General features: G+C 45.9%; 1 protein-coding gene across 1 annotated transcript in view; it reads right to left on the bottom strand.

Annotated features, from left to right (window-relative positions):
* Window positions 1-14775, bottom strand: part of AGPAT5 (1-acylglycerol-3-phosphate O-acyltransferase 5) — a 103155-nt gene that overhangs the window by 73694 nt on the left and 14686 nt on the right. Inside the window, exon 2 of the mRNA XM_090033507.1 lies at window positions 2074-2143. Within this exon, the coding sequence (XP_089889633.1) occupies window positions 2074-2143 (70 nt within the window). The remainder of the gene's footprint in view (window positions 1-2073; window positions 2144-14775) is intronic.

Here is a 14775-nt window from a genome sequence, read left to right as displayed (position 1 = left end):
TTGGAATAGATAGCTTCTTGAACAAATCTGCAGAAGACAAAACTAGGAAGGAATGTGAACAAGTGGAGGCCAGGAATGCAACTCAGAAGGCTCTTGACAGATTGGAAAGTTGGGCTGGAACCAAAAGGATAAAGTTCAATGCTGACAAAAATAAGGTGCTGCATCTCAGGAAAAATAATCAAAAGCACAAATAAATGATGGGTGACAACCTGTCTGGATGGCAGCTCTATGGCAAAGGATCTAGAAGCCTTAACATTTCACAGACTCCATATGAGTCTGCAGTGCGAAGCAGATGCACAAAAGCTGAACATGATTTTGGGATGAATCAATAGAAATACAAGGTGCATGGCACAAGAGGTGATAGTGCCTCTTTACTTGGCACTGATTAAACCTCATCTAGAGTACTGTGTACAGTACAGGGCTCCATATTTAAAAAAAAAAGACACGGAGAAGTTAGAGAGGGTGAGAGGCTGGGCAACAAGAATGAGAAAGGGCTTGGAAGGCAAGGAGAGAGGTTGAAGGACATAGGTGTGTTCAGCTTACAGAAAAGGCACTTAAGACCGATCAGGAATCAGGGCAATTCACCCCCTGAGGCTATAGGAGAACAGGCATTGCCTGCAGTAAGCCTGGATCAGTGTCCCAGGCCTTCTAGTCATAGTAGGGCAATCAGAGCAAGCAATGTCGTAAGTCCTCAGGCAACAACCCCACCTGCTCCAGACTTTAAAAGTTAGTCCCATCCTGCAGTCCTCTGTTTGGGCAAAGACTAAGATACTTGGCTCCTGCCCCCGTGTGCTTCCTGGCTTTCTCTTACCAGATCTCTGGTTTTGACTCCTGGCTCCTGATTTCAGTTTGGCTCCTGACATATCCTAACTCGTGATTTTGTTCCTCATTCCAGGTCTCATGTCTGGCATATCCCAACTCTCCGGGAACCCAGTTCCTGGACTTGGCCCATCTGTCAGGTAGCCACCCCTGACCAGCCATGCCCCAAACCCTAACACAGAAAGCAGAACACGGAGCAATGGTTTGAAAGTGCAGGACAGTAGGTTTAGACTGAATATCAGGAAAAATGTCTTCACTATTGAAACAGTGGAGGTAGTGGAATAGATTGATAAAACTTTGCTAAAGTGCACTGACTGAGGCAAGCATTATCTCTAAACTAAACTAAACCTTAATTCTTGGAGAGAATTATAGGTACCCGCCATTAAAAGAAAAGCAGACATAAAGGGAAGTAACTTAGCTGAGTTCAGTTCAGCCACCATATAATGAACAGCAATTTAGGGAAATCAGGAAGTGTTGCAGCACAAGCCAGCTCTCTTGCCTGCTTTAGGGTTAAAGAGTTAATGCTGGAGTGGGACACGCATGTGCCCCAGCACTGCACGCAGGGCAGTTTTACTTCGTTGCAGCATTGCCACAACTTCAAGCTGTGCACCCCACTTGAGAACCAGTGATTTTAGGGTCTAAAGTATCTGATTTACATATTATAGACTGTACATAAAGGAGCAAATTCCACAACAAATGCCTTCAATACATAGCAACTTTATGTCGTGCTGAACACAACCATATGCAAAGACACTGCAGAATCAGCTTCAGACATACAAAAGAAATTGTGTGTTGATTCTGATGTGTGGCCTATATTTAACTTGCTTCACTTTAGCCAATGATACAATATTTCTTGTAAGACATCTGAGTAATAAGAAAGTGATTATAAAAATACACACGTTCTAACAGAAATTTATAAGCTGACCTTGAAAACAACTTATTATCTCAAATCAGAATCAAACACATTTGTATAAGCAATAGAATGAGAATCTTAATATCTTTCTCTACTCATAGTAAGGAGCTGAAAAATATGAATGCTTCCTTCCAATGGCCATTTCCAAATAGCCTGTTTCAAAGAAGATTCTTAAAGAGATGCATAGTACTACCAAAATTAAGATAAAATAAATAAACCATCATCTTCTCTCCAAACTCACAACTGTAGAAGTAGTGAAATTATTTACTTTAAACAGCAGCTATAATCTAAGTTGTTGTCTATCTTTCTGTAAGGGGAAGTGTACAAAATGAGATACAAACCTGTACACTGATGATTTGATATATATACCATATTTTCTTTATTTTTTGGCAAATCTCCATATATTATTACCTGAAAAAAAATAAAATATTACTTTATGTTAATATTGAGTTAAATTAGCTCCATTAACTGAAGTAAACTCAGATTCATTAAGACTCACTGTCAGGGCCTGTGGCCAGTCAGGCTAAGCCCTTGAGCTTCTACACCTGACCTTGATCCCTGGCTAATGCTACTGCCCCAGTTCCCTGTAACTGGACTGGCTGCCGAGAGCACTGCTCAGCCTCAAGGAGCAGGCATTCCTTGACAAGAAACTCAGTGTGCTCTGGCAAGTCTTGCTGTCTCTGGGTCTCCTAGATCCTGACTCAGCTCTGGCTTTCCCTGACTCTGCTCTTGGATCCTCCCTGAAACCCAGTGGCTGGCTCTCCGATTCTCCTGGCTTCTGACCTTAGCCTGTACCTGGACTATGTCTCTTGGGTCTCCCCTCTGCTGATCCAGACCCCAACTTGATGCCCTGGTTATCTGCACCCCCACCAGCTAACCTCCTCATTGCCATTCAGTGGCCAATCTGCAGGCCTGGCTGCCTACGTCCCGCCTGAACTCTGCATTCATCGTATTCATTAATGAAGAAAACTTTATTATTCGAGACTCTTGTACATAAAGATCTATCTGCATAAGTCCATATGATCATAATTTGAGACCACTAGACCAGCTAGTCTGAGCTCTTGCATCTCAAGGCCATCAAGTTTAACCAGCTTACCAGTGAATTGAGCCACTTTCTTCCAGAAAGATAACCTCTCTTGATTTGAAAACATCAAGAAATGGAAAATCTACCACACTCTGTACTTAGCTGTTCCATTAGTTAATAACACTCAGAGAGAAAAAGTGTGCCTTGTTTCCAATTTGAATTTGGCTTTGGTTTCCAGCTTTTTATGCCTTTCTCTCTCAGATTAAAAGAGCAATTTTAGTACTCTGTACTTTCTCCCCATGAAGGTATTTATATGCTGGAATCAGGTCACTGCTCATGACTTGTCCACATGGGGATACCAGAGAATGCTGATCCAAGGTCAAGTAAAATAAGTCAAATTAAGGCTATTCAAATTCTAAATAAAAACATCTACATGAGTTTAAATCCACTTTAAATTCACATCTACAGTAACTGTGAGTTATTTTTCCTGAGTTCCCCATATCTGCATTTAAAGTCACTGTTTTCCAGGATACAGTCTTTCATTATGTAGCCACAGGCTGCATTCCTTGTTCCTAAATACATACATCTTTTTCTTTGACTGTATTAAAACACACAGTTGTTTGAAATGGGCCAATTTACCAAACAAGCTGGATTCATCTGTATGCTGACCCTGTCCTTGTCATTACTTAACACTTTGCCAATGCTTGTGTCATCTGCCAGTGACCACTTCTAGACCACTGATGAAAATACTGAATACTATTGATACTAATCTGATTGCTGATATGTGGCCAGGCAGCATGGAGAGCAGCATCCAACTGGCAAGTCTGTTTGTGGAGGAAAGGGCAAGGTGGGGGCGGGGGGCAGATCAAGGCACCCGTGGTGAGGGAGGGAGTGGGGCAGGGGCAGGCACTGCCCATCTGGGGTGAGGCACGGGACAGAACCTTGGCTTGTCTGGAGGCCACGAGGGGTTGTGGCTCCTGCCACTGCATGTACCCCGGGAGGGCATGGGGGGGGGACATGTGCCCCCGGATCTGTGTGCAGATTGAGGGTGGGCTGCTGCTGCGGGCTGGAGCTGAGACATCTTTGGGTTCTTCCTGGCAGGGGGGCTGGGCCAGGGGTGCGCTCAGGACAGGCAGCGGCAGTGCTGCTATGGGGGGGCTATGGCAAATTCTGAGGTGGCTGCAGCCCCCCTCGTAACTCCCTACCCAGTACCACCACCACCTGCCCTGAGCACAGTCTGGCACAGTCCCCTGGCCCAGCCTGCAGCAGCACCCCGTGCTTGCCCTACATACAGATCCAGGGGCACATGCCCCCATGCTCTCCAGGGGTGCATGCAGCAGTGGGAGCCATCCCCTTCCCTGTGCCCCTCAGACAAGGTGCTCGTAGCTCCGTCCCACACCCCGCCCTGGCTGTGCACTGCCTGCACCAGCCCTACTCCCTCCCCCACTGCAGGAGCCTCTTTCTGTCCCCTCCAGCCAGATGCTTGTTCTCCACATTGCCAGGCTGCACTCCTGGCTACCTGCTGCTGTGCTGTGGCTGCGCATGTGCACAGGGCATTTATTGGTGACATTAGCAACCAAAAAAGGCCGACTGCTGATACTGTCAATTTTCCTTGTATTGGTGCTGATCCAATATAGGACCTATGTATTGGTGCACCTCTAATAATAATCCCTGAGCTACTGCCTCTATGATTTTTGTTAGCTACTCAAAAATCCATTCAGTGCATTTTTATTTATAATGTGTAGAGCTATTACTTTTTAAAAGCAGAATCCTGGTGTTGCACTAAAGCAAAAAGCTTACAAAAGTATATTATACCCATGCAGGTCTCTCTATCAGCTAAATTTTATCTCAAAATTAAATCATAAAACAAAGTGGACTGGCAGGGGGTTAGACTAGATGACCCCTTAGGCCTATTTTTCTATTATTTTGTCTTAGATTAACCAGTCTGCAGTAACTGACTTGCCCTACTCTAATACTGACACTACACTAGCACTCTTTCAGCTTCTGAAATTTTCCTGATACTTCAAAATTTGTCACAAAGTTAACGCTGGCAGGCTACTGATTTCCTCAGACAACTCATTTAGCCTCAAGTGCAAGTTATCTGGGTATCCCAATGTTTACATATGGTTATCTGCAGCAGATGTTGAGATCAAATCAGTCAGCAGACAACTATGGCAAAAGTAATTTGCCTCCCTGAAGAAATACATGTAAGGATACACAACAGCAAAAAATTACCTTAAAAAAAGTGTTTGTCTGGCACATGGCTCAGTATCTGGTAATATGGAGTACCACCAGAGCCTAAGTATGGGTTTTAAAGGGCTTTAGTGCCATACTTGTAAATTATCTGGTAGTTAACTAGTATAGAGTACACAAGGGCTTACTGCCTAGCACAACTTTTAGGGTGTGTTTGTGAAACCCTTGAGAAAAAGACAAAAAAATACAAAAAAGAGGATCAGAGAGCAGGTAAAGGTCAGGTGTAGTGCTATCAACAGAGGGCTTAAGGACAATATATGATGTCCCCCTTCTGCACGGATTTATTTTAACATAGTACAGGTAACCCTTGCCATTCGCAGGGTATATGTTCTCGTAGCCCCCATGAATGGAGAAATCTGCGAATCTGGCAGCTGGGGGGGGCATAGCTCCAGCAGTTGTGGTGGGAGCCCAGTGGTGGCAGCAGGAGCCCGCCAGCAGCAAGCATGGAGCTCCCAAGGAACTCCTGTAAATGCATAAAGTGCATTTAAAATGCAGGTTTGGCATTTGCAAACATCTGAAACTGCGAATGCCGATCCCATGAATAGCTATGGTTAACTGTACATTTTTTATGGTTTCTACCTCATTTCTCATATTGAGTATTACATTGGCTTACAAAAAAAAATGTTAACAAACTGGCAGGGCATAAATTCTAACACTTCCAAATTCAGAGCCACAGCAATGCCCTTTGTGAAGGGCTCCCAGTGCAATTTGTGGAACACAAGACAAAATACATATTCAGAACAACAACAATATTTTATGGCTGGCCCTTGTCTTGTGAATGGCTTCCCCAAGTTAGCCCCTGGTATGCAACTCCTGTTATTGTCAACTCCACTTTAAATCCCAGGCTTTTGCTGGTCCTGGACATATGACATGTTATCAGAGTTAGACCACAATATTTAGCAGCAAAGCTGCAATTTGCCCTAGAGCTCAAAGTTATAGGAATTCCACTCAAATCTTCCTAGTCTATTTTAGGAAGATAACCACTGTCTTTTCATTTTTATATTTCTAGAACAATGTTATACCTGAGGTGCTCAAAGCTACTTTCTTCACATCCCTGGGTCACTGGCTCTATCTTCCACTTACTGGCAGAAAGACTACTTCAGAAAAAAGAAAAGAAAAAACAGCCTACATCCATACCTTTGAAAAAAATGCTTAAAAAGTTTCAGTGCTTCTTCTCTTTGAAAAATAAACTTACACTAAGGCCACTGACAGAGGTGCAGCTAAAGGCATGATGAGATCTGATTTGCGATTCCAACAGTTGCACTGCCTGTCATGCATGAGTTTGGGATAAGACCCCAATCACACTCTACTTGCCAGTACAGGGGGAGCCCAAAAGTTCATCCCAAATATGCTTCAGCTGATTGTCGGCTGGCTCCTGACACCCAGTGGGTAAGCCCCTGGAGCCAGACAACAATCAGCTGATCACTGGCTAGATTGGGACTGAACTGGGGCCCACTGGAGCCTCAATGTGGTTCATTCTGCCACATGTTCATTTTAAGGCACATTAGAAACAAGCCACAAAAATATTACACATAACTTCTTATTTTTTCTGAAATAATTTTGTGGCTGGTTTCACTTTTTGTTATGTCACTAACTGCCTAAACATATGTCCAGGTTATATTTTAAAATGCAATTAACCAGTTAATTGTCAACAGTTTTAATGTCTACTAGAGGGCCATAGACAGACATGGCACTGAAAGTGTTTACTTATGACTAATACATTAGGGAGACTATTTAAAAACCTTGAGTACCAGGGTAGTGTTCCCCTAAAATAGCACCCATGGTTATCTGCCAGATTCAAAAATGAATCTGCATTATTTATTTCTACAGGGTTGGATCTAATGAAGCAACCTCACAGTGCTTTTCCTAAGTAGGTTTTATTGCATAGCAAGAACTCCATGTCCATAACTTACTATTCATGGAAGCTGCACAGAAAACAAAACTAAATCAAAAGCTTTTCTCTGAAACTGACCAAAATGAAACAGAAAAACAAAACTAAACAATAAAACCCTCAAAACCTGTTTTCCTCAAAAGCCGGTTATAATATACAGTTATATCCACTGAAAACATGGGTTTTTTTTTTTAATTTCTAACTAAACTTAGATGGGTAAAAATTTATGTTCCGTTTGATCTGAAAGACAGCCATTCAGCAATGTTTTATTGAATTTAATTCATAAATGAAAGAAACAGTACTCAGGTACTGTTAGTCTGAGGAACAGAATTGTTTAACAGGATAATAATACAAAGACATTCAATTCTAGGTCACTAGTCTCCATCTGTCCCACTTCAGTAATGACCAAAAGGTTGTTACCATTTGAACAGCTGTTTGTTGGCCTTGATGAACTAACCATAAGATATTCGTCAGCTGGGAACTGCACCGAATGTTCAGGACTGAAGCTACATCGTAAAAACCATTATCATGCTTATTAACCTTGTTGGCAAAAACCTGATGGCAGAGAAACTGCATGGATACCTTCTTACTCTCCGTTTAAGTTAGGGGTCACTGCAGGGCACAGCGGAGAAGCCTGCACTGCTGTCACCAATGCTTTGTGGATTAATTGTTTTCAGTACTATCGACCTGGAGTGTTTCTGACCACTAGAGACAAGACTAGTGGAGACTGAGTTTTCAATCTATGTGTATCATACCCTTTTCTTTGGCAAGCTTACTTGGGAAATATCACCAAATTTCTTACATGGGTTCTAGAAAGTACATTATAAAATCCCCCTACAAATTAGCCTAATATGTTCCACAGAAGAAAGCAGAACTGTAATTTCTCACCCATTAAAGTAGCAATTACCTAGGAGACAACTAGATACAGATGGTTATAGGCTAGGATTGATGAAACAATGTTCCAAGTCAAAGCTTGAAAAATCCACTTGTTTATTACTAGCAGGGGAAGATTTTCTCAGCAATTATTTTTAATTTTTAGCAAACTGAAACTTTAATGGAAACTTTATCTAATTTTTATGATTGCAAAGTGAAACGAGTATAAACAATGCCTTGTTGGTCTTTAAGGTCTGCTGCTCTGGCATGCTTGCTTTGATGCCTTAGGGCGCCTTTAGACGACCATGGTCGTGCAGTAAATGTTTGCAGCACCACAAACTGCCCTGTCCGGTGTTTGTGCTGCAAGGGTGTGCTGCCCAATCATGCGCTGATGGGCTTTTTTTCCGTGGCTTTTTTTGATCCCTGGATATCCAGGGGTCACAAAAAACATGGGGAAAAAACCACAACAGTGCAATGCATGCTCAGCCAGCACAAGCTGCTGAAAAGCAGAGCTGGGCCACGCTGTGGCTGCCGGCTAGGTTCCGTGTGGCAGAATCACCATGGCTGCAGCCCCATGGGGCCCTCCACCCAGGGCACCCTGCTGCATGCCAAAGCACATGTGGCACAGGTGCTCCCTGGGGACAAGTAGCAGCAGCACAAGGTGCGCTGCTGCTACTTGTCCCCAAGGAAACAAACATCCTTCCACATCTAGACATGCCCTTAAGAGTCCAAATGTGGTGGTCCTGTCAGTTTTTATCACAGAGTCACCAACCCAAACAGGCAGCAGGTAATCCCACAAGAGTCAAGTTAATTGCATTCTCTTGGTGAAGAAAGCTAAGAGCAGCACTAGAAACAGGCACCAAAATGATTCAGATACTGAGAGCATGAAAGGTTTAAAATATTAGGAGATGCTGCTTTTGCAGCAACCAGAAAAGGTGCAGTAGGTTATAATATTCTACATTCCCTCCAAGCTGCTCAAAAGGCATCAAGAGTTCATTCTTCTCACCCCGTCTAGCTGTTGGGGAGGGAAGCTGGGAAGATAATGTCTTCTTATTTACCAGGCAGCTAGCAGTCAGAAAGTGTAACTAACCAAGCTGTTTCTGTCCTAGGCGTTATAATACAGGAAAGCAACTCTCCACCCTCATATGAGTCTACAATATTAATCTTTAACTAATATGTGCAGTCCTCCCTAACTACTAAATACTTAGCTAAAATGTCTAATACATACACTAATGGGATCCAACCTTTTTAAGTAGAAGATCACTTTTTGAATTAAAAACAACCCAAGATCTACCATATGCCAGCCCCACAGGTCAGTCTGTGGGGGGTAATGTGGGGGCAGATCAAGGTGGGGGGAGAAAAAAATATTTTGGGGTGCCCCCCCTCCCACAAGCAGGAAAGTCTGTGAGGAAGGGGCAGGTGGAGGGGAAAGGGCTGTGGAGGCGGGGCAGGGCAGATCAAGGCCCCAGCGTTGAGGAAGGGAATGGGGCACAGGCAGGGGTAGGAGAGTGGGCCCCAGCCAGGCCAGTAGTGGGACAAGGGAAGCCCAGGAGACCCATGCCCCTGGGCCTCCATTTGTCCCCCTTCCCCCCCAGCCCCTGCTCCTGGCTCTGCCCTGCTCCCTCCCTCACTGCTGGGGCCTCAATCTGCCCCACCCCCCATGGTGCTCAGGGAGGGAGTGGGGCTGGGGCAGGCCCCGCACAGCCAGGGTGAGGTGCAGGACGGACCCATGACTGACTTGTCCGGGGGAAACAGGGAGCAGGCAGCCCAGGAGGACATGGGGAAGGGGTGCCCCTGGATCTCCAGGTGGGGTGAGCCAGGGCCAGGGCCAGGATCTTCCTGATGGGGTGCCAGGGCGGGGAGCAGCAGCACTGGGAGCAAGGCTATGGCCACCCAAAAATTCACTGTAGCCCCCCTCAACCCCACCTCCCAGTGCCGCCGCTGCTCCTGCCCCCCTTGCCAGGACATGGGGGCTGTGTACCCGGGATACGTGTGCAGGGGAAGGCGGACTGCTGCTGCGGGCTGGGAGGCTGCACCGGGCTCTTCCTGGCAGGGGCTATTTTGTGCTGTGCTCGGGGTGGGCGGTGGCAGCACTGGGAACGCAGCCTGGCCCAACACCCTCGCTAGGAAGAGCCCAACACTGCCTCAGCCCCTGCCTGCCCTGCGTGCAGATCCGGGGGCACATGCTCCCCATACCCGCCTGGGTTGCATGGCTCTCCCTCCCCGAGACAGTCACAGCTCAGACCTGCGTCCTACCCCGGCTTTGCAGGGCCTGCTCCTGCCCCAGCCCCCCTCCCCCCCTCCCTCAGCAATGCTGCAGCCACCTGCGTTATCCTGTTTGGGGAGGGAGAAGCATGTGCCCCCCCAGTATGTGCACAGGGTGGAGGCGGCTGCCATTGCAGGCTGGGTTTTGCACCCCAAGCCCTGCTGCAGCTGGCCCAGGAGAGGCTTGACACCACATGCATCCCACCACTGGGCTGAGCCTCATCTCCCGCCCACCCGCTGCAGGATGCACGTGGTGTTGGGCCATTCCCGGACCAGCTGCAGCAGGGCTTGGGGGCACAAAGCCCACTGTGCCCAGCTGCCTCTGCCATGCAAAGATGTGGGGGGCAAGTGCCTCCCCAGGGCCTCTGCCAGGGTGCTCTCAGCAGTAAGAGCCCTCCCCAGCACTTCTGGATGAGCAGTCCGGGCTTGATCCTCCCACCACCTGCCAAGTGGGGCCCCACTCAACTTACCCCTGCTCCTCCTGCACTTTGTCCTGCACCACAGGGGCCTCAATCTGGTCCCCACCACCTCCCTCCCCCGCTGACTGACCTGCTGGGCTGGGGGAGCGCGCGCTCAGCCCTCCTAGCCTCAGATCAATTGTAAGAGGCTCTGTGATCGACCAGTTGACTGTGATCAACCAGTTGGTGGACACTGGGATAGGATAAGAAAACATATTCTTATGAGGAACTGATGTGTGTGGAGAATAGGGAAGGGGAGCAAACTGAAGACATCATAGAAAGAGATATAAAGTTTCAAAAGTAGAGTTCAGCGTGATAAAACCAGGAAAAAAATATCGGAAGAGTAATGTGCAAGCATTAAACAGACAATATGCAAAATGCAGTTTTGTGACTTTAAATTGCAAACATGTGATCAAGAGCTGGCAGTACAAATAGATTTTTATGCTCTTAGCCACTTAGTTTGTCTCAAAGCTTAGCTCAATCTATTCCAGTGATTCTCAACTAAGGTATCATGGCAACCTTGGATGATGCTGCTGCTTCTTCCTGTTGAGAGTGTTGCAGCACCAGGCTCCTGTACAAGGAAATGAGTGTTCTCCTCCCCATCTGGCATAGCATGCCTACCCCAGCATCCCACAGACAAGTGGCACCTGTGACTGCTCTTCTGGAGACTCTCACTGATGCCCTTCCCTTATGCTCCAGCAGCCCCTGTGCAGGCTGCCCCTACATGGAGAAGCAGCTTCTCCTTCAGGCAGACATGGGATCATGAGACAACGTTTCATCCCTCCCATCCTTCCTTGCTCCTAGGAGAGGCCATGGAGGAAGGTGGCTCAGGTTGCTGTACTTGCCCATTCAGGCGTATTCTGAGAATAGGGAGAGGGGTGAGAGAAAGAGTGGGGCACAGAGGGGTAAGTCCTGCCCCTGCCATCCAATCTTGGCAACAGCTAGATTCTAGCTCAGGGATTCTTAGCTAGGGTGCTGAAAAATTCACAAAAGTTATGAAGGAGGCTGTGAGGCTAAAAAACCCCATTAAGAATCCCTGTTCTATTCAATACAGCTATTGCTGCATATCAAGTAGCCCATCTACCTTTTTGGCACCATCAAACACCAATTCAGTCTAGTTACAAATAAAGAATAAGGACACTAAGGGATAAAAAAAGAAATCCCAGGATGTCTACTTTATGCACCTAAGTGTAATCATATAAGTAGTATCAGGGAGTGGGTCCTATATTCTGGCTCATTTAAATAGCCTTTCACCTTGCATGGATAAACAGCAGTGGGATAGCTTCAGCCCCATTGGGAGCAGGGGCCAAAAATTAAGGCCCCTTCTCTTCCAGGACAACGTCCATCTCATTGATCCAACCTCTAGATTGCTCTTTTTCTGGTTGGTCAGGAGACCAACTTCAGTGACAGGATTAGAAGATGATCTGGGCATCATGAGGAGTAGCAGTTATGGTATTTTGCTGGCAAGAGGGAAAACATATTCTCCGGTCAAAAAGCCCCTTGATCATGAGGGCTCCCACTACATGGTAAGTATCTGAACTAGTGGTCTATTGGGCTCAAAAACGTTATGTGCACCTTCTTCCAGTTTTAAACAGTTGATAGTCATGTTTTTCCTCCTACTACACTTGTGGGGGTCTTACACTGTTACTTGTCTAACTGGATGATCCTTGTCCAACCAGTGAGCACATACTGCCAAATGGTATTCATGTTGCTACATTTAGACACTTTGCTGCAAGTGATGTGCGTAAAAGGTGATATAGGATTCATTTCTAATGATTACAGCAGGGTTACACAGCTCAAATACTAATCAGCACCACTTACATGTTCAAATGGAGAGCCACAAAAATCACTGCATGGTCTCGACTCACAAAGTCACCATACAGTCTTGACTGCTCACTGGATTACAGTATAAGGTTATTTTATTTAGGCAAAAGTTTAAAGACTATATAAAGAGACTGTACATGAGAAACCCATATAGGGAAAAAAAAAAGTGGAAGAAAATAGGTCTCTTAGCTGTGTCCTAGGCACAGGGGCTCAGTGAACAGATGCACAGCTCAACTGCTAAATGATATAAGAAGCCACATTTATGCCTATGAGGGGAACCCCACCATGGGGGTAAATTGGGTGCAGTTAGTCTCCTTCCCCTACAATCAAAGAACCCAGACAGAGTACCGACTTTTGCCTCTCTGCTTCTATTTCACCACCAAGCATTTTATAATCAGGCCCCTATTACAGGAGCAAGTGTAATGATGCAATCAAAACTACAGAAGATTCAACCACACAAGAGAAGAAGAGAAAAATGGAAGTCTGGTAACAGTATCAGGTTAACCCTGCTCCATCTAGAAAGACAGAGATGCAGAAACCAGTCAGCATTAGTCAGAACAGCAACATACAAGATGAAATATTTCCTAAATCAGTCAGCCAAATTTAACCATTCACATTCTTAACCTGCATGCAGGACCTAATGGAGGTATACTGTCCCACTAGGAAAAATGCCTTACTGGACTTGGTGTTGGCTATGGGGGATGACCTGGTAGGGGTGCTGCAGATTCATGGTCACCTTGGGGACAGTGACCATCAATCAATCAAATTCACCATATGACGTAGAGTAGGCAAGATAACTAGTAGGGTGGAAGTGCTTGACTTTAGCAAGGCTAACTTCAGTGTGCTTAGGAGTCTGCTCAATGCTGCACTGCAGGGTAAGATTATTGGTGAGATGGGAGTCCAGGAAAACTGGTCATTCCTAAAGGAAGAAATGCTTTGGGTGCAGAGGGAGATTATCCCAGTATGAGGGAAATGGGGGAAAAGGAGCCAAAAAACTTCCTTGGCTAAATAAGGGAAATCCAGGGGAGCCCAAGGGCAAAAAAGAAGGCATGTAGGTAGTAGAAGCAGGGGGAAGCTACCAAGGAGGAGCATACCTACTTGGCCTGCACTTGCAGGGAGGCAGTTAGAAAAGCCAAAGCAACTACAGAGCTGAGGCTGGCAACACAAATTAAAGACAACAAAAAGTCTTTTTTTAGGTATGTAGGGAGTAAAAGGAAGACGCAGGGCAGCACAGGACCCCTACTGAACAAGAAGGAGCTATTAGTGACAGAGAGGGGGGACAAGGCTGAGCTGTTCAGTGAGCTTTTTGCCTCAGTGTTCCTGGACAAGGCTCAAAATAAATCTCCTAATGGGTTGTTAGATGGGCATCAGAGGGACATCAGCCTACCAACTGTCGATACTGACTTAGTGCAGAGCCACTTGGATGGACTGAATGTGTTTCAAGTCAAGAGGAATGCACAAGCTGCATCCGAGAGTCCTGAAGGAATTGGCTGGTGTCATAGCAGAACCACTGGCAGGGCTCTTTGAGTGCTCGTGGCACTCGGGTCAGGTTCTGGAGGACTGGAAAAGGGCCAATGTGGTCCCAGTTTTCAAGAAGGGGAGGAAGGAGGATCTGAGTAATTATAGGCCAGTGAGTCTCACCTCCATCCTTGGAAAGGTCTTTGAAAAGATTATGAAGGATCATATTTGTGGGAGTCCAGTGGGAAAAATAATGCAGCAAAGAAACCAGCAAGGATTTGTAGCAGGTAGATCATGCCTGACCAATCTGGTTTCGTTTTATGACAGGGTCACAAAACGTAGATGCAGGAGTGGAGGTGGATGTCATTTTCTTGGATTTTAGCAAGGCCTTTGATACAGTATCTAATCTCATTCTCATAAATAAATAAATGAAAAGGCTGTGACACAGATGTTTACACGATCTGGTGGGTGGCAAATAAGCTTAGTAGTCGCACCCTAAAAGTGGTAGTAGACAGGTCGGTATCAGCCTGGAAGGATGCGTGTAGTGGGGCCCTGCAGCGTTTGGTTCTTGGACCTGTACTCTTCAATATCTTCATCAGTGACTTGGATGCGTGTGTGAAGTGTACTCTGTTCAAGTTTGCAGATGATACTAAATCGTGGGGTGAAGTGCACACTCTGGAGGGCAGGGAACAATTGCAGGCAGACCTGAACAGGTTAGAAGAGTGGGCAGTACTCAATAGGATGTTGTACAACAAGGACAAGTGCAGAGTGCTGCACCTAGGGTGCAAAAATATCCAGCACACCTACTGGCTGGGAAGTGACCCTCTCAGCAGCACAAAAGCAGAAAGAGATCTCGAAGTCATAGCGGACTCCAAGATGAACATGAGTCGTCAGTGTGATGAAATCATCAGCAAAGCTAACCGCATGCATCAGCCAATCCATGACAAATAGATCCAAGGAGGCAATACTTCCCCTCTATGCAGCATTTGTCAGACCA

The sequence above is a fragment of the Crocodylus siamensis genome, chromosome 1 (genome assembly GCF_052110815.1).
Source record: "Crocodylus siamensis isolate JL-2025a chromosome 1, ASM5211081v1, whole genome shotgun sequence".
NCBI lineage: Eukaryota > Metazoa > Chordata > Crocodylia > Crocodylidae > Crocodylus > Crocodylus siamensis.
The sequence above is the reverse complement of the archived record's forward strand: the minus strand, read 5'-3'. Positions and strand labels throughout refer to the sequence as shown.